A 26,346-nucleotide genomic window follows, 5' to 3' on the forward strand; every position below is an offset into this window, starting at 1 on the left:
CTGCCCCCACTTCACACCTTTGCACCACACAGCTCCTTTCATTACTCACACATCCGATGCATATGGTTTGCCTAAACCTGGGACAACTGGACCCCAGGCTGAAACAGATCCTGCAAAAAAGATACATTCCAAGCCACAGTTGACAACCTGACCCTAAATTACATCATCCTCCACTGCAAGACAGAGAAGCACCCTGAAAGCTGTATCTAAAATGGGGTGTGTGACTCAGACTAGAGCCTCTTTCTAGAACTGCACCAGCTAACATATGAACACTTACTTCATCACTAATCTTACTTTGGACAGTCTGTTCACAAAACAAAATTAACCCAAAAATATTATCAAAATAGTTCTTCAGCTCTGCTTACAAGAAGCATGTACTTTCAGAGGACCTGGGTTGTTTTACTGCAGTGCTGTCTTTCACATGTACTAGCTTCACTACTCTAAAGTGAGCAGATGACAGTGGAAAGGAAGGAGGTAATATGGGGAGCTGCTCCTAAAAGAGGTTAGACAGATTTCCTTGAAAATCAAGATGAGGGATTTAATAAGGAATTATTACTTTTTTTTTTTTTTTTTTCAAAATCAGATTTCATATGAAAACCTGGAACACTTTCATAAAGAAAATCCCCTTGTCTTACCAAAACGGAGACAAAGAAGAGCACCTTGCATCAGAGTATGTACTGATACTGTTACATTCATATCCACTACTTACAAGATAAAATGCACCACAATAATATACTCTTAGAGACTGCACAGTCGATCTTCCACAGAAGTACTAGAGGAGAAACAAGGAAGAAAGCATACTTGTCCAGTCTAGATTTATACTAGCAAAGATAGCACTTTTCTCAGAAGGACAAGTGAGCTCAAGGAACTAGCAAGCCTTGGCAAATTCACGGAAAAAATCCAGTATACTATCTGTAGCTACTAAAAAGGTAGAATTTTTTTTCTATGATCAAATAAAGGAGAAAAACTAGTCTGATACTCAAATACTGCAATATTAGATGGGGATTCTAGTTTCTTTTTTTTTAAATAATACCTCCCCTACCCACCCATGACACACATTACTCTCCAGGACCCGAAATTTTGTTGCACATTTAATTTCAATGGTTGACTGTAAAGTATAAAAAATTTGTATATGAAGTAGTGTTTCAACAAATTCAGACAGAAATTAGCACTTTAACATGCAGATTTCTGAAGGAAAGAAGTGTTGAAAATAATACTTCTTAGCTTTAAACATTTGAAACATTCAAGAACATGTCTTGTGACGTTGTACCCTAATGACACACAGTTTCAACAGTCTAACTGCTTTTTTAATATGCACCCTCTAATTACTGGGCATACACTGCAGAAGAACACTTACTCAATGAACTGTTCTTTGCACTGGGAGCTAAAGATTAAAATTACAACAGAAGGAATTGGCACCTTAGGTCCCAAAGAAGTTTTAGCTACATAAAAAGCACACATAATTCAGAACATCACTGGTCTGTCAGAAGAAGGACAGTTTCTCTGTATTTCTCTCTAACAGGGTGGAGGTTTCTACCATTCCCTTTGACTACAAGCCAGGCTCCACTGAACACTATAATTCAGAGGTCTTTATCAGAGACACATATCACCTGAATCTCGGGAGCTAACACAAGATCCTTCAGCATAATGCTGTACAGCTTCTGCACTTTCTGTTTACTCTTTAAAACCACAAAAAAAACGTTCCACAGTTCTTAATGTCACTGTTCCAGAGCATTTAAAAAAAACCCAACTAATGAAGATGAGTATCAAGTCTACCCAACTTCATTCCAAGTACCCTAAAGAATGTGAGCATGCCCACACACAGTTATTCTGAATTTCAGACTGATACTGAAATGGTGTTAAGAACTATTAGTAGTTATTTAGGATTTCTGCTCAAACTTCTGAGTTTAAAGAACAGGCCATTAAATGGCATACTTGACCAAAGGGGGAAACAGGAAAGTCAACTCTGAGGAGCAGAAGAATGACAGAATTAAAAAAACCCTGGATGATTAGCAAATCTTAGTTCAGTACATCCCCTGTACTGTACATACAGTGCTTGTGCCCACTAAGTAATCTACAATGAATAAGGAGAGGAGGGAATTTCTTCCTACCCTACTAAGGCAGTTGCTTTTCCAGGTTGTCACTGACTGAAAGCCAAATCAAGCTATTTCAGCCTACAAGCCTAACCTTCACAATACTAAACTTTCAAAGTGCTCAGATGCTGGCTAAAGCTGAGGCTTACACACTCTTTCTGTCAAATCCATAAACTGAAGTAATTTTACATGTATGAAAAAAGTTAGCCACATTTAGTCCATGCACAGTCCCACAGCTAAATCTCAATCACTGATGTACTTTTCAGTGAAGAATCCTACTCCCCCGCAAAATATTTTCAGAGGGCTCTTTTGAAACACCAGGTAAAAATATAAACTCAAGTCCTGCCACCAGAAAGACCAAACAAGCAACACTCCTTACTTCTCAAATGAGTGCAAGTTAACTAAAAATGCTTTTATTATCAAACATATCCTAGTCACAGAAGTAATGCCTTTGACATCTGCAGATCTGTTTAAAATGCAGAGGTAAAAGTTTAGAATCTTGATTTCTCCTTTAAGAACTGGGGTGCTGGGATCTTCAAGGTGAAGGAGACTCATTTTTGACTTCTCATTTCTTCATATTTGAAGTGGTACTGCTCAAATAAAAATCTGATCATCTCACCTCACAGCACGGATAATAGCATGATATTTGCTCAAAAAGAAAAAACTTCTATGCTTACACGTGAATTCCAAAATAAGAGTTTAAAAAGCAAGAAACCTCTTGGAATGGTACACACAGTAGTCTTCGGTGAGTAGGATGAAAATTTCAGCAAATTGCACTCCAAGGGAGTCCTCCTCAATAAGAACTGGACCAAAAGGCAAGTCACACCCCAGCTCTCACCTTGAGCAGGCTGCATCTCCCTCATATCTTGACTTCTCAGCCAATATTGCTTACAGATGTTGCCTGAAGACACTTTATGTCAGATCCTATACCTGTAGATCAATGCAGATGACAATTCTACGGAAGATCGGTACCAAAACTGGCAAAAGCGAGATTCCTCCTCAGCAGTAACTCAGGTGGGCCTGGAAACCACCAGGCCTTGATGCAAAGAGATGAATTCAAGGCAGCAAGAGAAGCATCACACTTCTCTTCTACCTTTGCTAGCAGATCTTGCAAGAACTGAATAAATGATATTTGTCCTGCCCTCTTGGTCAGAGGCAGGATGCCCAGATAACAGATGAAGGTTACAAGAACCTCAGCTTTCCCAGAAAAGGAAAAATAAGAAAAAAGTACCTCAGACTTGTCTCAGACTTGTGGGGTTTTTATTCTTTTTTTTACAGACAGTAATGAAGTTAAAAAGATAATAGTTAAGGACAATGAGCAATTATAAGCTGCTCAAAAATTTTAGTTTTCTCTACTGTTTCGAAAGTTTCTTCAAGTTTTAAATGGCAAGAAATAAATACTTCAACTTATTTCTAGTAATGCTAGACTGAAGACAATAAAAAGCATATGCTCTTCCTTATATTAACAAAAGCATAAGAAGCCACTAGGCTAAGAAGAGTCTGGATGAGAAGTTTAAGGCAGCCTCAGGGGAAGGTGGGGTAGGGAGGATAGATATCAGATCAGATGAAATGCAGTTATTTGCTGTGCAGATATTTGCCACTAAGAATCTTGTTGTTTTCCAGTTAAATAGCCTATTGCTGGTGTACTCTCTGCTTCACTGACAAGACTGAGTTCACAGCCTCAGCTAAAGGCACTACTCAAATACTGAATCAGAGAAAATCGGCTTAAGAGAGCCAGAGGAGGAACCTGAAAAGAGTGATGTGTCACTTGCATGGAAGATCTAGAAGTAAGATGGGGAATAAATGAAGCCTTCTTTGAACAAGCCATTTTAAGATGATTTTCAAAGCAACTAAAGCCCTGCATTTATATAGTGTTAAAAATCTATGTTTCATACAGTACAATGACCTTCACAGAACACCAATACTAAAAGTTTAGGACTCCAGATGTCTATTAATTTAGTTTTTAAAATTCATAAGTGTATTTGAGAAGTAATTCAAGAAGTAATCACTAACTAAAACTCAAGTTACCTCACGTTCCATCCACAGTAGTGCACCAAGTAAAGGACTTCTCCACCTTCGATGTCAGAATCTTTAATACTAGCTTCATACATTTTTTGATTTTTCCCTCTTCCATACCGCACTTGGACTTTCATGCCTGGTGGATAGCATTCAAACTCTTCTTCCTCATTGTTATTGTTGTCTTCTTCCTCCTCCTCCTCCTCTTCCTCCTCCTCTGCTTCTTCTTCATCTTCATCTTCTTCCTTATTCGTGTCATCTCTTGAAAGGTTTAAAAAATTGTAGAGTTAATATGAGATACTTGATAAGCTTTTCAGTTCCAAACCACATATATTGATAAATATTGTGGATGCATTAGAGAGCAGGTAACAGGAGGTTCCAAATATGCGAAACTGTACTACAGCTGAGTAATATCAGCAAAATAGGATATAGCAACACACACAAAATCCAGTGACTGTAAGGTGCAAAAGTGACTAAAAGAAAAAAAAAATCCATCAAAATCTGTATGAGTAGAAGTTGTTCAAACTCATCTTTATATGATTCTTGCATGCAGTCTCTTTGTTTAAATATCATTTTCTCACTTAAAATTAATTCTTTTCAATATAGAGAAAATTTCCTAAATTCCATTTTTCAACCTACAAGTTTTGCAAAGGCTTCTTGAAACTTGCTTCTCAAAACATCCTTGCTTTATTACAATACGTAAATTCTATCTCAACAGCTTGAAGTTACTGCAACCACAATCAGATTTTGGACAAAAAAAACCCCAACACCTTATGTGACTGTATTACCAAATTAAACAACCTATGCTGATTTATGACCTTGTCACTCCTTGCCGATTATACCAAAAGTATTCTAAATATGTCAAACTTGCATTTAATTACTATATAAATACACAAGCAGGTGTTCACTGCTTTCAGAAGTAAGCTAATTTTGAACACATCTTTAGATATTTTGGACCAATTTTCAGAAGCAATAAGAACCCACAAATCTTGCTAGTTTCAGTCAATGGTTGCTATGGGCTGCTCAGTTATCAGAAAATTATCTGCAATCAGCTTAAAGAGGCAGACTACATTACAAAAGTTAATGGGGGAAAATATCTTCCAATCTTAATTAGACTTATAAAGCAGTATTATTGGCCCTCATATCATTCTAATCACACACACTGTGCAACACAAAACAGATTTAATTGCTGACTAAATTCATAACAACTGCAGACCGCCAATAATCAAAAAACCTGATACATGGAACAGGTAGTTTGGATGTCTGGATAAGAGAACGTAAGTACTGCTCCAAGTCTGATTCACATCAGTATTTTAGTTAAGCTCACAAACAGAGAAGTCTGTATTAATAATCTAAACCTTTCCATAACATTTTCAGCAGAAAATACTCAGATAAACCAAGCTACTTTCTCCCTGTAAAAGGATGATCCTTTGCAGAAGTAAAACTCCAGTATTACTATCTAAATAGCTGGCAAAAGGTAATTCAGAACAATATGCTAAATTCAACTGTAGTATAACCACACTGATTTAATAAAATGACTTTAGAAATTAATGTTGTCACATATATATATATATGCACAGACACAGTAAATATACAAATACACATATGTATATACACACATGTGCATACATAATGAGACAAAGGCTAAAAAAAAAAAAATCCATTTTTGTCTATTAAGTACACCAAGTCATAGAAGACATATCTATTCAGGTATACATGGCATGGACCATACAGTTTAATTCCAGAAGGCCAAGATTTTATTTTTTATGTATATATATATGTATGTATATATGTATATGTATACATATGCACACACACACACACACATAGTCTTGGCCTTCCAGGAGATAGATAGACAGACAAACAGATAGAACTATGTGCTTTCAGTGAACTGCTTTGCCAGAGAAGTTAAAATCAGAGCTAAAAATGCAACATGAATAAACAAGCTTTGAAAGCTCACTTATGGAAAAATTTACTTTCCAAGGAAATCAGGAAAAAAGCTGTCCAAAGATTCAGATGAAAAATTCCTGAATAGAATTCCATACCTAACAACAAAAAGCACCCACTAGTAATTTAAATGATTTTAAGTTATACTCTCTGCTGCACTAAACAAAAACTCCTAGCCAATTTCAGCATTATCACACAAAAGCTAAAAAAAAAGGAGGCTCAGAAGCAGAGCCAGCTCCAACAACAAGATGAGCTTGTGATTTTCCATTACAAAGTACACTTCAAAACTGCAGTGAACCAAATTTTGCCTTCTTTTTTTTCTCGCCAAGATCTAGGGTCACAATCCTCAAATGCTGTCTGCAAAGTAAAATATGCCTATATTGGAGATTCAGGATTTTCCAGACACTGGCAATCATGGTGCCAGTGGCTTTTTGAAAGCTGAAAAAATCTGGAGTCTCATCTTAATCACCCTATGGCTTTCTTAGTGTCCCAACATATCCTACAAAGACTCCATGAAAATACCAGAAATTGGTACCTCGTGGAAGAGATGTGTGAAACCATCATTATGAAGTTGAGTAACTTAGATGGTCAAGGAGATGTGAACAGAAGGCTGAACACAGGTGGAGGGCATGTCAGGAAGCAAAAGCAAAATGGAAACAGAGATGGCTGCAATTAAAAAGTTTTCTAAGGAGCAACTTGGTTAGCAATCATAGCCTCAAGATTTTAGGAAACCAAAGAGAAGCAAAGAACATTCATAATTTTGGAGCAGGAAAAAAACTAACACGCTCATAGAGCTCCTGAAACAAAAACAACAAAAAAACCAAGCCAAAAAACCAACAAAAAACCCAGCACAAAACCCAAGAACACATACCAACAGTTGCAAGGAAGATATTGTCTTATAATGCCATAAATAGTTCAAATTTGGCAGTCCAGACAAAGGGGAAGCCATGACTGTCAGAAAACTGAGGTTTCTAAGAAGAAATTGTGATTGTAGGCATCCAGTATGCACAGTCATAACTTCATTAGTCCATGTATGTATGCATGAGATCATTGGATTTTCTTCAATGCTGTTTAGTCAAAATCCCATTTGGGGGGAGGGCTTGGGGAAAAGGTAAAAAAAAAAGAAAAAGAAAAAAGAAACAAACCTCTTGGCAGCAGACAGTAATTGTCAACTTCAAACCAGTACCAAGCATTATCTACCCCAAAGCTGCAACAATTTGAACAACCCAAGCAGCAGCTGATGAAATAAGGATGCAGCAGATGTGCATACACAGTGTACAGGAGACACAACAACACAAGTGTAACTCTGTTCCAGAATCCAAAGTATTACCACAAAGCTTTATCAGGACTCAAAAGCATTTCAAATTACAACCACAGACTAAGAAGAATACCCCCACCCCATCTCACAAGGATTGTGAACATAAACCTTTAGAAGCAAGAAATGAACGAATTAAAATGCAAAACTATTCGTTAATAAAGTAAAACCATTAAAATATTTAGATGATACAAATATTGCTTATCATTAGCTTCATAGGACAATGCAAAACCCTCAAAAGGCTAAAACCACATACACAAGTCATTCTCATTCAATGTAAAGATTTAACACCAACAAGCCCACAATTAAGTGTATTAACAACCAGATGTAGGTAATAAATGAAACACTGCTGCTCTTACACCACTCAAGAAAATGCAGCATCATGCAAATCTCTTTCAACCCATACTGTCTGGCACTAAACATAAGTTTTAACAAAGCCCAGGTGAAACCTATGAGACAATTGATTTGGAACATTATATCTGCCTCCTAGGATTCCTGTTTTGCAGGAACCTAACTCTACTCCAAGACACTTCCCCTGATGCACCAAACTGGTACACACAGCAGGTGAGATGGCACATGCAAGATTATTTTTTCAGGGGTTATTCTAAAATGAGGAAGCAAGATTATTTCAATTATTGGCCCAATTAAGTCATTACAGTTAATTGAATCACTAGCAGAAATAAACTTTAGTATAACTGACAGTTCAAGTTTAGCAATTAGCTTCTAATTTTGTTTCCTGCTTATTTTTTTTTCTTTTTTCTCGTCCTAGAGCATAATTTAACCCCTACTTCTCATAATACAGAGCTGAAAGATGTTCGGTCTCTCTTCACATTGTTAATCACAGATGTATTAGGGTGACCTTAAATTTTAAGGCAGAGAGGTCATTAAGAACTTTACTCATGCCATGACAATGGAATCTCATCTTTAATTACACAAATAACACCTCCCCAAAAATCACCAGTGTATGTCTTCTCTCTTGTCCTGGTTTTGGCAGGAATAGTTTGTTTCTCCTTGGTACCACAGTGCTCTGTTTTGGATGCACCAGGGTGAGTGGAAAGTGAGCCAGTGGTTGCATGGTATACAATTGCCAGCTGGGTTAAACCACAACACCTCTGAAGCTACAAAGAAAATCTGAAAGTAAAAGCCCATGGACTTCTGTCTGCACACAGAAAGCCGGAATAAATTCAGTTAGGGTCCCTTGTCCCAAGGGAAGGGGAAGGCACTACCTCGATCTGAGTCACACTTGTGTGTAGTACAGTACACTTCGATCATGCATGCACGTAGTCTGTAATCAGTGTGTTCCTCTGCTGCCACAGACAGGTGACAGGACCTCACGTTATCACTTCTCATCATTCAGCCACATGTATTGAAACATTCCTCAAAAGGATAAAGGCTGGTTCCAAAGTCTGCCTGAAGAGTATAGCCCTTCCTGAACTCACATTCACCTTGGAAGTATCCAGGATCTGATGAATGTTTAACGACTCCCATGCATGTAAGCCTCGGTGAAAGCCACCATAGTTAATAACCTGCACAGTGACCATTTGCTATGTAAAATACGATGGCAGAAACACTTTTCCCAAACCAGATGTCTCCCTTCCATTCCATACAAAGAGCCAGCACATTTACACTGCCACTCTACACTTCGTTATTGTGTCATTTGCAGCTTATGGCTGTATCAAAAGCAATCATTACATGTATGTATGTATCAGTCTGTATTCTATATTAAGATAAAGAAATCAATTAGACTGTTTCTGAAAATGACTATGCAAGAACTTCTTTCCTCATGCAAAGACAGCTGAAATACATAAATAGAGCATACATCACAAATAAGAGCATTGAAATATATTCCTATAAATAAAATTACTAAGTATGGTTCTTATAAGCATTTCTCTTTTACATACACATCAGCCATGTAAGATTCTGAGCATATGTTTCCACTACACAAGCACTGAACATGACACATAGCTCTCCATTTTCCCAAGCTAATCAATTTCACATAAACTTGAATCAAACTGGAGAGAGCTATCTCAAATATATATTCTCAACTCTTCAAAAGCTAAGAGATATGTCTGCTATATCAAATATACTATACTTCAAGATTCTAACCTTCTTGCTACCATTTCAGACCCACCAACACATTGATGTGTGATTTCAACAGATAAGGAACTGAAGAAAACATTGCCTCTAACAATGTCTTTGTCCCATATGTGAGAAATGGAGCTTCTGACAATTATATAAGCCCATTGTAAACACTTTCAGAAAACCCCTAATAGATGCTATAAGAAAACTCTTGTACAAAAAGTTGCAGCAGCAGCACAGGCACAGCAGTGGGGTAGTCCTCTTACCCCACAGGGGCAATAAACCTTAGTAAAATCATTCACACAATGGCCAAACAATGCCCATCTTTACTTGGTTTTCAATTACTGCTTTTATTAATCCTGGTTCCACCCTACTGCTTATAAGAGGTGAAATGTTACTTCCTCATGAAAGATGCATGTAACAACTTCAAGATTAAGATTCTTCCCTTGCACAAGAATGAAGAGCTGATAGTCTTGAAGAGAATTAAATCAACAACTAAATGTTTAGCATTTTCACTTTGTGATATTGCCAAAATATGACAGTACCAGCTGCTAGAAAACCCCACCATAAAGAGCTAAACCATCAGTATCAGACAACCAGAAGTGCTTAGGTTTCTCAAGTGCTCATAAGGACATTTGTTCATGCATTCTTTGGAGAAAAAAAAATAAGACTGTTTTCAAGAACAAGAAACAAATGAATTCAAGAAGTTTCCTAAGGCCAAAGAAGGACTTGTGAAAATGACAGTCTGATGAACAAGAACAAGATCCAAAGATGACAGCCCTTCCTGGTGTCAGGCAGCACCTCAGCCACAATAAGGAAAATACAAGAACAAAACCACTTGCAATGTCTGTGTACTGCAACTGGGACTCTTAAAAGAATTTTGCCTGTGCACCTCAAAAATCCAAATACTACCCATATACAAGTCTGCTTCCAATTTTTCTTTAGAAGCAAAAATGTACCCAGATTCTCAGCATTTAACCTTTCATTTTCAGTATGATGTTCTTGACAATGGTCTGTCCCAGGTGTCTTAGAGCAAAGTCTTAAAACTAAAATAAAACACAAAACCAAGAACAAAAAAAATTCTCAATAAAAACTCCAAAATCAACACAGAAACTTGGAGTTGAATTAACTATATGGGGAAAAAAACCTTACTAATATTGTTTCTATAGCAATTAACCTACACTTCAGTTTCCAAACTGCACATACTACGAAATTTTTTAAGATTCACCTTTCATTTTATTAGCCTGTACTAAAAACCCCACACCTTCTAAAAATTCCACTACACTCCTGGCCTCAATCTCTTTGGAACATATTCAATTGTATACACTGTTCAAACCTCAGTTTCCAATTTGTTGACTTTGACTCAAGCGTTCAACAAGTTAAAAGAGTTAATTTTATTGGATGCCACAAAGGAAACAGCACACCAGGTATGCAATGCTATGTTTCAAGATCACGACTTCCACAATACGAAGTTTGTAGGAACTTCTGAAGAAGAAGGATTTTGAACTTTCTTGTTTATTCATTGGCCAAGTATAACTACCTTTTTTCTTGATGTTATGGAAAAGGATGATTTACAAAGTCATTTTTGTAAAGGATCCTCTGGGGAATGTAACACATTACTGGCTTTTTTAAAAACTTGTTTTAATGACCACAAATTCTACAACCTGTATCTAGGACAGGCATCTTCCACTAGCCACAGGAAAAAAATGCAAGACGAGAACAAGAAAAAAATGTACAGAATTAAGGGCAAGGTGCCCTTTGAATCGCTACTCTCAGTGTTCACAGATACACAAGCAGGCAAGAAACTGGCACTCTGGGGAAGAAAGGAAGAGAAAGTTGAGCAATCTCAAAGGTTTGAGACACATGGGATTGCATGGAGAACCAAAACCTGTAGAAAATAAACAACTCTGGCTTCCAGTAGTATTTCTTGAGATCTGGAAGCTGGGAGTATCATCCAGTCCTCCCATAAGAAAGTCACAAAAAAGAAACTCCTAAGTTTTTCTATCCTCATGGTTCCTTGTGTTTACAGACAAATAAGCTACATGAAGATGTCCAAAGTCCTATAGATACAAATGTAAATAGAAAACTCTACAAGTTTGCCTAATATAACATTCGATTTAATTTGTTTAGCTGTTTTGTTAGGACTGTGAAAGACAAAATGGTCCATCACTTTAAAAACGTTCCAGGAAGACATTTTAAATATACCAAATAACTAAATTTCAGTCTGAATTTCACACTGATCTATTTTGATTACATTTCAAGTATTGGTGCATATGATTAGTTTTCTACCTAAAAAATGCCTATTTTCATTTTGCATATCAGTTCAACAAAGAACTTCAACCACAACATTTCTACCTTTGTATAGGTTCTGCCACTTCTAATCCATGAAGTTGGGTATAGGGAAGTACGACATCTAATACAATGACTCCTTTAAGCCTTTATGGTATAAATGCTAAGAACATTGTTCAGCATTTAGGATGACAGTGACATTTTTAAAAGCTCTTTAAAGCTGACACAAGTGCATTTTGTACTCCCTATCAATCTGAGAAGGCAGAAGCAAAAATTAATCATGCTAACTACAGTAACACTGCTTATAAATACTTACAATTAACTGCTATAAGTGTTCCACTTTTGCAATTTAAATTATTCCTTCAAAGGTAGCATGGCTCCCCAGCAATGACCACATCACCGCCTACACCTCTTTTTAGACTTACGCTTTCTATTCTAAGCAACTCGTTACAATCTTCCATGAGTCATAAAAGCAAAATACTAGTTGGAAGAGTTTTCTACTGGAATGAGTAAGGAGGAGCAAAGGGAAAAGAATTCACTCAATTGCTATCAGGGGAATCAGGAAAACCTAAAAGGAAATAAGTATTTTTTTAAAGATTTTTGTTGTTTTCATAAATAAAAAACAAGGAACAGTCGTAACATTTTTGATGTCATAAATCATGCAAATTGTCATGAATTGGGATTAAAAACACTCCAACTTAAAAAAATTAAAATAAATGATTACTGAAAAATAAATGCTAGGTTTCCATGTACCATTTATGACTGCAGCATGGTAAGCATGAAGCCACCATACTTTTCAGGTATATAAATAAAGTAACATCACAAACTTACATGCATACAAATACACAATTTAGGGAACTTTTAGAACTGCTAATCTCTAAGCATTGCAAAGTTTTCCATCTATTCAGTTCAATATTTTGAAAACAGCATTTTAAAATCAGTCTAACAATTCTGAAAATCTTGCAAACTTGTTAAAGTACAGCTTATCTAGTTCACAGAAAAAATAGCAAATGCAACAAAGTTCAACTTTTTTTTTTTTTTTAAAGTAAAGTTTACATAGGATACAAACAAAATCATATCCATAAAGAAAAAGCTCTTTAACTAAGTTCAGGTAAACTTGGCTTTTCTGTATTCTGCATTTCTGAGTTACAGAAATTGCCAACGAAATCTCACCGAAAATATTCAGGATGACAAAACTATTTTACAAAAGGATCATTCCAGAATCCACTAAAAAAATCTAAATCCTTTATAAAATAAAATAAAAACCCTACTACCAATGAATCAGAAATCAATACACTAAACTATGACATTCTGGCCACAACTTTTAATAGGCCAGAAAAAGCATTAAGAGCTAATGATATTTAGACAGAAGATCAAGAAAGCTGATCTACTAAACAACAAAATTACTGGAATGTACAAGGGAATTACTGGTCAGGCAACAGATGGTATTAACTACAAAAAAATCCAACAAAACCCAACACATCTCTGATATACAGATTGCTGTGAAAGTATAAGGTGGTGTCATTATCTACTTTTCTTCTTATAACAGCTTCTTCCTTAAGCATCTGTTTTTGGGTTTTACTGAAGACAAACCCTGTATTTGAATAAATCTGACTGCTAAAGTGAACTTTTGTGTTTTTAACACTAGAAATCATACTGTATGAGGGTTTTACACACAAACTGTTAAGACGCTGGGGATTAATGAGGACTATATTCTGCTTGTATTTTTTTTTGGTGTGGCTGCTGAAAAACACGTGTGAGATTTTCCTGCATTGAAACAGGAAAACCTGCCCATTCCGTGAAGCAAATGAGTCACACACACTCTGATTAGATGGCCCTGAGTATCCGTATTATTTCCATCTCCAACTTTCAAAACATCTGTCTGAAGGTTTGCACAATAGACTCCTGCCAGTATAAGGCCTATTCAACAGCAAGGCTCTTAACTGATCTAAAAACTTCCATCTTTTCCCATGTTACACAAACACTGTCCACAAGCAAAAGCTGGAAACCACAAGTTTGCCATATACTTGTACTAAAATCAAGTATAAAAATACTTCTGCAATATTTTTGTATTAAATCAAATAGTCACCTACGCTTTGTATATTCTGTTCTCACTCAGCTTACATTTAGACCTGGAACCTGTGAAACTTAAGCTGCCTTTTCTTTTAAAAATAGATCGATGAACTTCACTGGCCTAACCACGACAAAGTTATAAACACATCAGTCTCTGGAAGATACAAGTCTAACTAACAACAGCATGTCTGATTTGAAGTTCAAATTACAAGAGTAAAATTTAAAAAACACCTATGTCTCATCTGATGAGAAACAGCATAACTTACCCTGATTTTTCTTTCTCTTCAGCATCTGCATTTACTGTAGGATTTTCCGCTTCTTTGATCTTCTCCTCCTCTTTATCTTCCAATTTGGTTTCATCTTCAGTTTTGATTACATTTAAGTCCTTTTCTTGATCAGGCTGAGTAAACACAGAATCTGGCAAATTTTTTTTGTTTCCCTAGGATAACAAAACCTTTAGTTAACTCACAAGGTAAAAACAAAGGATTTAAGAAAAGGCAGACAAAACACACCGAAATTGTAAGAGCAAAACAATGCTACAGTGTGGGGCTTGTCCTAAAATTACAGCACCTCTGCTGCTTTTCCTTTTGAAAATCTTAAGCTAACCGTACCAGTTTAAAGTTGCAGCCAGTGTCCTAGCTTGTTTTATCACAATGATATAGGCATACAGCTCTTAGACCTGGACTGCAAAGCAATCCCCAGGACAAACACTTCACAAAGCATATTGCCACTTGGGATGCAAAAATACCAGTACTGGCTTCCACAGCAAATTCCGAGGCCCTTACAGTGCAGCACATCAGCTTATGGCTCTGAACTTCCTTTGCTAAAGCCACTGAGTCAACAGTGGATTTTGAAAAGCTATAAACATTTGTCTCTCTGGACCACTAAAGTACATTAGACCATGTGTACATAATATGGCCCAGGTCTTTGTAGAGATTCAATGGTTTCACTGGAACACAGAAGTAACAGCAGTATTCATGAGGGCTTACAAGCATAGCAAAATGCATAACGAAAATACCAGCAATATAGTTAACTGTGAGCATGCATTACCCAGATAAGGATAAAACTGGACACTAGTTAGTCTCCATTTCACCCAGGAGGCCCTCAAACAAGTGAAATGTTGGAGTTGTTTTCTAACAAGTCAGATATTTTGACATCATGACCCCCTAAAACAGGCACCTAGGGTAAATGCAGCTCAAACGTCTTGTTCTGAATTCGGTTTACTGCGAGTTTGTGTCTTATTTTAAATCCATCATAGAAATTTCAATCTTTATATTAATTCATGACTATTAACACACTGACTTGATAAGCAAGATACAAGATGAACTTAAAAATATATTACCAGAACAGAGGGCTTATCATTTTCTTTACTTTCATTATCATTCTCAGCTGACTTTTTTTCTTCTTGTTGTACTACCGCTACTTCCTCCTGCTTGCGCTCGTCCTTGTCCACTTTTATCTCTTTTGCATCCTGCTCTGGTTCTTCACGCATCTTCAATTCTTTTTCTTTTTCACAGTCTTTACAAGGCTTGTTCGTCACTTTCTCTGGCAATGCCATTTGAAATTCAATGTTAGCTGATGTGCAATACTCTTCAAAACCATAGAGATATCTAAAAAAAAAAAAAATTTTCATGTGATAAGCAACTTTGACTCAAGAAGAAAAATCCAACCTAGAGAAGCTAAATATAGGCAATAAGTTTAAAGCCTTAAAACCTGTATCAAAACCAAAGAGTTATGGATTTCATATATATTACCCCTAGCACAGGATCAGTTCACTGAAGTTTTAGCATAAACTTTATGGCTTTATTACTTACTTTCTGTATGCACATTTAACATTATATCCTGCAGCTGAATTTAATACAGGGATTCCAAGATCTTGATAAACTTGCTTCCACACCGCTCCACTTTCAATCTGTTAAAGACAATGAAATCATTGTTTTTGAATCAATTCACTGACAAAAAACCGGAAATGGACAAAGTTTATAGCTTCAGAAAATAAATGTAAGTAATTTCCTCTGATCTATAAAATTACGATTTATCACACGCTCAGTATTTCGCTGTAATGCAAACTGTAGTCTGATATAATTACTTTAAGCAATTTAGCATTTCTACAATGTAACAAGCCACAGCAGGCTTTCCTCTCCAGGTGGCAATAAAACAGAGAAAAGAAAATATAACTATCAGAAAAATCAGTACATCATTTTTCATTTTTATTTTGTATTTGAAGTAATACTTAACTATCAGAGTTAGAATTTTAATTAAATTGGAAAGAAAAAAATAAGTCAAAGCATTAACAATACTCAACCCTAGTAGTACTGCACCAGACATAGTGCCTACCAGGTCTTTCACTATGTCCTTAACGTGCCCTTTGGAGACAAAGTTCTGTGATGTGCCCATTTCTAACCATCTGTGAAGGTAAAGCAGATGCACTGCAATACCCAAGCACCACATCCTGTCTTGTCTATCAGAAAGGTGTCACTGCACAAACAGACCTCCTCAGCTGACAGGCTACATTCATGGGAAGCAGTCCAAAGTACAAACAGAATCTGCTTGGCCATGAATTCAATATGTTTTAATTACTCCTCTCAAGACAGTTTCACTAATCTCAGTCAGCAAACTCTTCTTTATACTACCCAGAATAAAGAGAAATTAGAGCTTCACATCAGACCTTAAGTTAAATTGGTTGTCTTATACATTTTACTGAGCAGTGACAGCAGTAACAACTTTGTCAGACAAACCTTTCTTGAGATATTACAAAACACACATGATGGCTGATTTTATGCAGCAGTAATTAAACATGCTGAGTAGATATGTAATTTATTTAGCATCTAACTAGTTTCTGGTTCATGTTAAAGCATGGTTTTTAGAGCTACAAGGTGTCTTATGCCACCATAGTAGTAAACTTTCATATATCTGGAAGTCCTGTGTTCTTTATCACTACTTCACAGAGTAATAAATTATTCCACAATAGTAAACAGCATCCTCAGGCTCTGTGGCTCTGGAATACTCATCATACTAATACTCACGTTATCAAATCCTCCAAGCTTGTGTACAAGTCTGAATAATTTGAAGAGATTCAAATTTCTATATCCTAATACAGGTCGTTTGTTAATAGGAGTCCCTGGGTAACAAAGACAGTTGTTAGGGTGTTTTGAAGTATTTTTTTCAGAATAACATGAAATTCACATCACATGCACTATTATTAAATACAGTATTGTAAACCTCCTGCATCTGGTATTTGCTTTTCATGAAACTAAACCTCAAGAGTCTTACTTACTGAACTAGAGGGAAAATGGTTTGTGTTATTTAATGCATATATATACGTTCTTCCTTACGTTACAGAACATGCAGAAATGATGCAAATTTTCTTGCTAACTATATTACACATATTTTTATTTCACCCACTGAAACAATGACATCTAAAAATACAACACCCCTTTCACTGCAATAAAAAAAAACCCCAACCCAACCCTCACCAGGAGCAATCCCACAATGCTTCAAGAGCTGAAACCTCCTATGCTACTGTACTAGCAGTAGCTATCACATTGTCATCTCTTGTGAACAGTTTTAACTCATTCCATATGGCGTTAAAGAAGATACTAATTTAACTGGTTATAACAGTAATTGAAATACAGACACCCTAACTCCTGCCTCTGGAGACACTGGCACTTTTCTTGCAGGTTATAAAAACCTGGTAAAGACTTAACATAATGAATGGCACTGGCTTTTAAAAACATCTCAATCTACGGATACTGTTCATGCACTTAATGATCAGGATTCACAAAAGAAAATTAGCACAAAGTAAAGGGATTTTTCCATTACCTAAAAGGTGTGTGTGTCAGTATTTTAAAGTTATTATATATGCAACTGAGAATATAAATTAATATGATTGAGACTATTAAATGTTTGATTATACACACTATAAGTACACTATAGCAAATATAGTACAATATATGCAAAACAAAGTAGGATCGATATTTTTATATATCCATTTATTTCTGAAAGCAGAAATATGGGACTAAATTTCAGGAGATGAGTCAAGTGACAGACTAATCTTCCAAACAGTGGGGAAGTCAGAAGGCATGAGTACAATTTCCCTGTTTCCAAAACTGTACTGCAAAGCACTGCTCGTTTACAGACTCAATTTTTCAAAGTATTGCTAATTAAAATGCCTACCTCTGTCTTCCATGAACTTGTACAATTGCTGAAGAAAGTTCTCTCGTTCTTCAGGAAACGGCTCTATTTCCTCCTGTTGAAAGCAATGCATGCAAGAAAACTGTCACCATTTTGAGTTACAGTCCTTCATTAAGAAACATACGGCAGTGATAATTTAGGTTTAAATGTTTAAGTTCGTTTTACTGTAGTCAGCAACAGGATAAGCACAGAGAGATACATGCTCTCAGTGCTATGCCACATGAAACCGAGTTTTATAAACTACAGTGTTTCAAAATATATAAAACATTGACTGTAAACATACATCAGAATTGGATTTTTGATTGATCACTGAAGTATCATAAATGATACCATAGATCAAGATGTGTTCTCAATTTCATCCATTTATGCAGAAAGTCTGGGAGACAGCACTATTAATGATCAAGAGATTATATCAGAAATCTCAGCTCTATTTCTACTGCAGTTAAGTGACTCCTTGGTTCCTGGATAGACTACGTCACTTTCAGAGATGAAGTCAAAGAGCAAATGGTGCTTGCACTTTCTTAGGAGTTCTAATCCACTGCACTGGCAAACCGCAGCCAATGGCACTGCATGCGAACTGCCATGGGGCACCAGCTGAGCGCGTGCTGAGCAGGATCAATCCCAGAACTGAAATAACAATGGATATTTTGGAAGTTCAGTTCATTGCACTAATAAATCTTTGCATTAGATTTACTTAGATTAATAAACAGTGGAGTTTCATAACAAAACACTATGGCTAACTTTACAACACCTCATAAACACCTCATCATTTCTTTTGGAAATGGGGCTTGCCACAACTAGTAGCAATAAGATATTAATATATTACATTCTGAAGAAATTCTGATGACTGAGCTACTGCAAAACAATACATCAAATATGAGTTGATTAATTTTTAATACTACCTGTAGAGTTTCCAAAAATAACTAGTTATTCACTAATCTAAACGAAATTATTTTTCTTTAGTGTATTTGCATTCCATGTTAATTATTTCCATTCCTCAACAGTCTCCTTGTACTAAATATTAAAGCTTCACCTACCCTCAAGCAAGGGGAAAAAACTTACTGTCTTTAAAGTTATACTAAGACAGTTGAGAAAACAAGAGAAACAGAATATAATTACTAAACAGAACTGGGAAAAACAAATACAAATAAAAACAAACCCCAAACCTTTCAATAGCTATTGAATCTATTTAATAAAGAGATGTACAGCTGAAAATACGGCCAGGAAACTGTAACTATTATCAAGGAGTAGGGTTTTTTTCTTATTCTATACTTCCTCTTACCCACTGAATGCCCTTGACGTTAGAGCAAACAGGCAAAAAATTCAGGAAGCAGCATTCACAATATGCTGAAACAGTTGCCCTTCAGGTACAATTATCAACAGAAATGCAACGAAAATACTCCAATCTTGCAAAGGTAATGCAAGAGCAATGTCTCTGCCTGGGGCATTACATGGTAGGCATTTGACACCCACTGTACCAGCAGAGCTCAGAGCAGGCAGCTTTGATAGGCAAGGACAGGCTGGTAGAGAACTGCAACCAGTATACCAGAAATCCTTTTCACAGGGCAGAGGCATCAGAATTTGGCACATGTAGCCCAACTCTTCTCTGACAGGTACATGGTGATGCTGCAGTCCGACATGCAGTACAGATAAACGTCTAGTTAAGAACATTTATATTCCATGGGCCATGGAGAACAAATTACTTGGGTGGAATAGAACTCCAAAATGTATTTTTTTTAATCTCTCATAGCAGGTACTTGGAAAGGACTTTTACCAGCATCTGATGAATCATGGAACACCAATCATGAGCAGCTACTTGGGTTTCTCATGTTCCTCACCAGCAAGAAAAAGCTTGCCATAAGACATTAGTCTCACAGAGCATTTAGGGGAGGGGTGACAGGTGTCACTGAACCTGTCAGGAAACTTTCAGGAAACTCAATAAAGTTTTGAAGAAGGAATGTGTTGTTTTTAAATACAGCAGGAAATAAGGTAAAGGTGATGAAGAGGCTGGATAAAACACTCCTATTATACAGTCCTATGCCTGAAGCGTACTCCTACATCTCTATTGTGATAATTCACAGAGGTGCCAGAATGGCAGGTGAACGAATACTCCTTATTAATTTTTCCAGTGGAGAGCAAAACACCTTTCTAAGAAAGTGTGCTAACATGGAAAGCTTAGGACTTTGTATGCCTCTAAAACATGTTTACACTTTTTCGGAATCTCTACAGAGTCAGTAGGTATTATAGAATACTAATAGTATCTATTAGTAAACTCTTAATCCAGCTAGACAACAAGGTTTCCTAGATAATGGTTTAAAGCAGGCAGGTCACACTGCCATATTTGCTTATCTTCAAGTTCGACAACTAGAGTGCTAGCTGGTCACTCTGCAGTCCCTAATGTATCTGTCTATGCTACAAGTTAAAATAAAATCCAGGAAAACAACAACATGTTTTTTGAAACACAAATTCACACAGTACTATAGCACAACACTGGAAGAGAGGTCTTTGACAACTCTTTTACCAACCTCAGATTTTGTAAAGTAAAGGAAGGCCATTTTCCAGTCTCTTCCATTAGGGGAAAAAAAAACAAGGCAAGTACTCTTCTTAGAGGATTTGCATGTCAACTCCTATCTATATAGGATGGAAGCATGTATACAGATATGAGATACAAAAGAGCATCTATATATCTACATAATGGGCTGTGAACATGTATATGTAGGACAGAAGTATCTATTTTTGAAGCCCATGGTGACATCTTTAAGAGCTTGGGTTTTCTGTTATGTTTTGTTCTGGTTTACGGGTAGTAGGGCCACATGGACGGCCTGAGGGCCATCAGTGAGAACTTTACATGTCCTGGGAAGCAGTAGAACAACCTGCAGGTGGATAAAGTCCCAAGAGCAGGCCAGGCCCACAGGTCCTGTTTGGGAAGAGATGCCGATTAATAACCAGAACGTTATAGGCACAAAATAACAAAAACAAAGAGAAGAAGCTGCAGAAACTGCTCAAATATGGGTGGAAAGAAGACACACACTGACCACCAAGGACAGCTAGGAAGAAAAAGGAGAAGTAAAAAAAAAATTGCCTCTGTTTTAGAAACTTCCTAGTTTAATAAGTGACTGAAATCACTGTTTACTGAAAAAGATATTATCTCAAGAGGTGATACAGTAAATTCCAAAATATTTGTCTGAGGTGAAATCTTTAGTAGATAAAAAGATTAGCTCAAACAATGTCACATGGAACTAAGAGTAGCTCAAGAGAAGGTGTTGAAAGAGTACAAGGTCAAATGTTTACAAATGCTGCAGCTAAAGGCTCTGTATTTTTGACCTAAAAGCAGTGCAGGAACAATCAGTATATAAAGATGATGTGTAATCCTACATAGATACAAACCTATCTACGTGTATCCTGCTCATGGCTCGACACTAACCTGCTGATCAAGTTCAGAAATTGTACTGAAGCTCAGGAACTATTCCTTGCTTCTCAGAATACTAAGCACAGCACTGCCCCTTGCAAACTTTTGATCAGAGCTGGATAATCTTCTGGGAACTTGAAGAGGAGGCAGAAAGAAATTACAAGCATAGAAAGGTGGTAAAATCATTACTTCACACTTTTTCAGTTTCCCAACACGTGGCAAAGCCGTAACTTCACACTTTTGAGTCTCCCAACACATTTTAAAGAAATGAATGACTGAAAGATGAAACACTGTCTTCTGATATGCCAGAATCACAATATCTAGGGAGGATGGACTGAGACAAAGACCCTAACAACCATTTAAGACCCAAACCACCTCAGTTTCTTCTTTACAATTCCCCTACTAACAGGAAATTAAGTCTGCTGCACTACTAGCACTTGCTTAAAAATTAAGAGAACAGCTCTCAAACCCTGTGAGAGAAAAAGTGATTATGACAGATACAGATTTAGAGTACCACAAGAAGGTACAGAGAAGTAAAAGCTTCAAAAGCCTCTCTCTTTCAGCCTCTCAGCCAGCTGTGAAATAAAGTTCTTTCCACTAATTTTCTTCTTTTCTTGTCTTCATTTTATTTCTGGACAGGAGGCTGGGAGTAAAGAACAGATGATTAGAAAACCGATCATACGGTAGGGACTCCATACTTGCAGAACAAAAAAGAGAAGAGTGGAGTACATGGACTAACGCCTTCATTGAAAGTTCTTCTGCTTCTTTACACAGGGTAGCCAGAGAGACAGCTTGTAGTGAAGCAATTCTTCAGAAGACCAGGGAATGAACAAGTTATTGAATAGTGCCTATGGTAACAGTGCTGTCTATGTTAACTTTTTACATGTCTCCTAATGTTAAAAAGGCCTACTTAAATACATAAGTCCCTGCTAATTTATGCCAGCTGTGTATCCAGGCCCTTTACTAACTTCACTTGCCTCTTCTTCACTGCTGTTATCCTCTTTTTCTTTTTCATCTTCTTCCTCTTCTTCAGCTTCACTGCTGGAGCTATCTTCTTTCAATTCTGTTTTCCAGTTACTAGGAACAGTTCTGTTTTTACGGAATTCAAGTGCTTGGTCAAAAGCTGTAAAAGAATCAGCCTTTGTTAGCACTGCAGGAAGCATCAATTTGCACAAACATTTTAATTTAAAAAAACAGTAATCAGGGGCGATGGGGAAGAGGAGAAGAAGGAAAGACTACTAATTAATAATTTCACCCCAAATTCAAAGAACAACCACTCCATGTTGTCCATCCTTATTTGTCTTACCAGTCAAACTGGCCTAGTGTTCTCTGCACATCAAGGCACTCAGAGATATATTACTAGTATTTTTACCATGTTAGTGTCTACAAACACAAACAAGGATCTTCTCCATAGAGCATACATGAAAATTTAATTGAGGAAACCCCTATCTAACAGGTTTACACTGCAGGTTATATATACCAAAAACGGAGGGCAAGGAGGAAGAAACAATCACAAGCTAATTCTAAGCGTTTGATCACAAAAGCTTAAATTTTCAAATGCACCCACAATTCCAGATTTTCAAATTTCATAAAGGCAACTTACAAGTATTAGGGACACTACTGTGAGAGTAATTCTATAAAGTTCTAAAGCAAAAGGAAAAATACAATGTATAGAATCAATGTGTGCCTGTTCGGCATGTCTACACTTAAGGTCAGTGCAGAGCAGGTGGGGTGCTGTTTTGGGGGGTTTTGTTTAGTTAGGTTTTATTTGCTTAAAAAAAAAGTTCCTCTAATTTCCCGTAAGTGTTCTCCTTCAATATATTATTCTGTAACAAAAGATCCTGTATTTTAGGATCTTTAAGACATGAATCAATCTGCCATAGATTTAGTGCAATTCATAGAACTATGCAGATACATACAAATGTTTCTCACAAAGTTATTTTTACCTTGTTTTAACAAAGCGTCGGGCTTTGGTGAAGTTTCACTGATTTCCCGGACATCTTTTCTTGGCACAGAAACACTGGATAATTTAGAAAGCGTTAAAAACAAATTAAAATATTTTAAAGGTAAACTAACTATACAATATAAAGCTACCACTAAGATTATATTGCACTTACTAAACATATATAAGAGGCACATGAAGTACATCCTGACAATTCTATAGTGCTAGTCTGGTACAGTATTAGTCAGTGGATCAAAACCAAAACTTCTACATTAAATTGATTAAACTATATACATTCACTGCCTACTAAAGAAAGCATTCCACTTCCACAAACAGGTAGTTTCTGGAATCTCCCATATATGTAATACTTTAAACCCTCACATTAATTTGAAATTAATTTAGAACCCTGCCTTGCTTAAAACATAAATTAGTATTAAGTGTATATTGTCACTATGAAATTAAAGACTTCCAAATTGAAAGAACAAAGCACTTTCTGATTTCTACTTTGTCTATAACCAAGGAATCAAGCCTGAATTGCAGTTCTGGTAGATTGGGGGTGGGTATGTGCTTGTGTGCACACATCTTATGTGTGCTCCTTGGATGATGTGCACTGATGCCTGAAAAACTATCAAATGGTAAAGCAATACCCTAGACTTAGTAAGTAATTAAATCACAACAAAACTGTTAAATATTTCAATATCCCTCCTGCAAAACATTCTGCTAAACTGAACCACAATAAATAGCTGCAACTTTTGAATAAAAACTAAAGCCTAGAAAAATAATTCTATTGTTGTGAGTTTAAGAACACAAAGTTCTTTGTTTTGTTGCAAATACCAGACAGTCTGGTTTTCTATGTTTCTCTATCCTTTTTCCTACTTTGAGTAGCATTATAGCACGATAAAGATGCAGTTGCAGTCTAAACTGAGATAAACATATGCCTTACTACCTTCAAACAAGAAAGAGGATTTCTGTGTGTGCATGTTGTGTACGTGCAGGCATGCACACATCCCCACCGACCCTTCTGTAGCTGGATAAGCTTACAGCCACATCCCTGAAAAGCACTGCTCTATTCCAACCAGCAGGAAAGAGTTCCAGGCCATTCTTGAAGTCACGTAATACTGCTCTGCTTGCCACAAGTTTAACAATGAAATGAAAACAGATAGATTTATGCATCCCATTACTAATAATGACAAAGTTCAAGACTAATTTCATCACCATGTAGGCTGTTAAGAGTTTTTCAGACATTAGAAAAATCTTGGCAGGAACTTACTGAGCTCACCGATGTTAATAATACTTTACCCAACACATCTCATACTACATTTCACTTGAGGTATAAATTTTGTTCAATTATCAAACTCTACATTCCTACTCACAATTTGCCATCCTTGAATGAGCGAACAAGAATATTGTCTTTTTTCACTGCAATATCATCACTACAATCTGGACAAACCACCTGCAAAGATATTACAATTGCAAAGTTTAGAGAGAAGAAGCTAAAACGAGAGTAATAGTAAATATCAGTGCTTCTCTAAATGCTTTTGTGCTAATTTCTCATTGGCAACCCTGAGATGAGAGCAAGTGAGATCCCTCAAAACACAGAAAGGCTGACATCCTGAAATTACTGAATGCATGAGGTCATGCTCATTCCTAGAGGGAAACTGACGGCTGCTGCCAGAAACGTAAGGACAGCATTCTGACAAAATCTCAATCTGTCATGCCTCTACAGCTGATTCTACTCCTTATCCTAAAAGGACAGAAATTTCACCAAGTTCTGCCACCTGACTTAGAGACTTCTCCTGAAAACTTCTGGAAACACTAAGGATGTGATGACACACAGTGTCAAAACCAAAAGCTAACAAAATTTATGAAATGCAGTTTTTTGAGGGAAGACTTACAAATAATCTGCCTAGGAGAGAAGAGCACTTCAAGTACAAGTATTATGATAGGTTCTTTAATTTAAAAAGTAGACTAATCAAGTCTAGCACTGAGAAAATATATTAATTATTTGTTGCAATTTTAAAAGCTATTTTAGTTTTTATACAAGCCACTAATCCAAAAGCTTTAAGAATTTAAAAATAAAAATATTATGTATATATATATATAAATAATTGCCAGAGATATAAAACAGAAAAGCAACCCCTCTTCATCACTCATTTGATGTCTCATAATGTGCATAGTTCCTTGAAACTTAGGAAAATTCTGGCTACTACAAAACCTCAAGGAGCAGCAAATGACTGTAGCCCTAAGTTAGTCCAGGGAAATACCTCTTCTCTCTTAGACCAGCTTTTGCCTTTGAGTCCTAATTTTCCACCAAATACAAAGATACTAAATGGCAAAAGCTGTTTTTTTCCCCTCCTTACATAAGTCACTGCCTATGCAGCATTTTAGGAGCTAAGGTCAAAAGCTTCAAGTGATTTGGAAATAGACTTACATATCACAAAACATAGGCTAAATATGCTCCTCAAGACAAAAATTTAACTGACCAAGTTTCAAAATTCAATGTATTCTATGGTCTACAAAAAATTACTTAGGAAACAACAGCTTTCTAATTGAAATTAAGCTTGAGATACAGTTTGCAATGTCAGGGTAGAAGCCAGTGATTATCATCCTCTATTTTAAACTTCCAAGTGCAAACTCCTAGCTCTTTAAAGATAGAAAAAGGTTCTTCAGGCTTTAGCTACTGATTTTCTAAAAGCATCAAGATCTTAGTAGTCAGAAATTCATTCAGATGTTGGAAAACAGCTTACCATAAACTCATCTAGTGCCTTTACATCAAGCAACATCACCTCAGTTTTGCCTGAATCAAGTTTTCTCAATTTCCTTGCAAAACAAACTCCACTGGAGTCACAGGAGGATGAAAGAGATGATCCTATGTAAACTCAATTTTCTGAAAATGCTGCAGGCAGATTTCCTCACTACACCTTTCAAAAGCCTTTTAGTACACATTAAAACTAAGCAATGCTATAAGGCTTTACTAAATCATACTCTT

General features: G+C 36.4%; 1 protein-coding gene across 8 annotated transcripts in view; it reads right to left on the minus strand.

The window, feature by feature from the left end:
* The window catches only part of ARID4B (AT-rich interaction domain 4B), an 86,474-nt gene that overhangs the window by 13,322 nt on the left and 46,806 nt on the right, over window positions 1-26,346 (minus strand). For 3 of the 8 annotated variants that reach the window (XM_088161516.1, XM_088161515.1, XM_088161518.1), the window contains exons 9-17: window positions 24,731-24,810; window positions 23,362-23,435; window positions 22,384-22,538; window positions 17,989-18,061; window positions 16,839-16,933; window positions 15,627-15,724; window positions 15,155-15,422; window positions 14,079-14,251; window positions 4,122-4,370 (exon numbers count right to left, since the gene is read on the minus strand). In XM_088161516.1, coding sequence (XP_088017642.1) covers window positions 4,122-4,370; window positions 14,079-14,251; window positions 15,155-15,422; window positions 15,627-15,724; window positions 16,839-16,933; window positions 17,989-18,061; window positions 22,384-22,538; window positions 23,362-23,435; window positions 24,731-24,810 — 1,265 coding nt within the window. The remainder of the gene's footprint in view (window positions 1-4,121; window positions 4,371-14,078; window positions 14,252-15,154; window positions 15,423-15,626; window positions 15,725-16,838; window positions 16,934-17,988; window positions 18,062-22,383; window positions 22,539-23,361; window positions 23,436-24,730; window positions 24,811-26,346) is intronic. The other 5 variants (XM_088161517.1, XM_014874834.2, XM_088161520.1 and 2 more) reach the window with 3 other exon arrangements.

The sequence above is a fragment of the Sturnus vulgaris genome, chromosome 3 (genome assembly GCF_052056855.1).
Source record: "Sturnus vulgaris isolate bStuVul1 chromosome 3, bStuVul1.hap1, whole genome shotgun sequence".
NCBI classification, from domain to species: Eukaryota; Metazoa; Chordata; class Aves; order Passeriformes; family Sturnidae; genus Sturnus; species Sturnus vulgaris.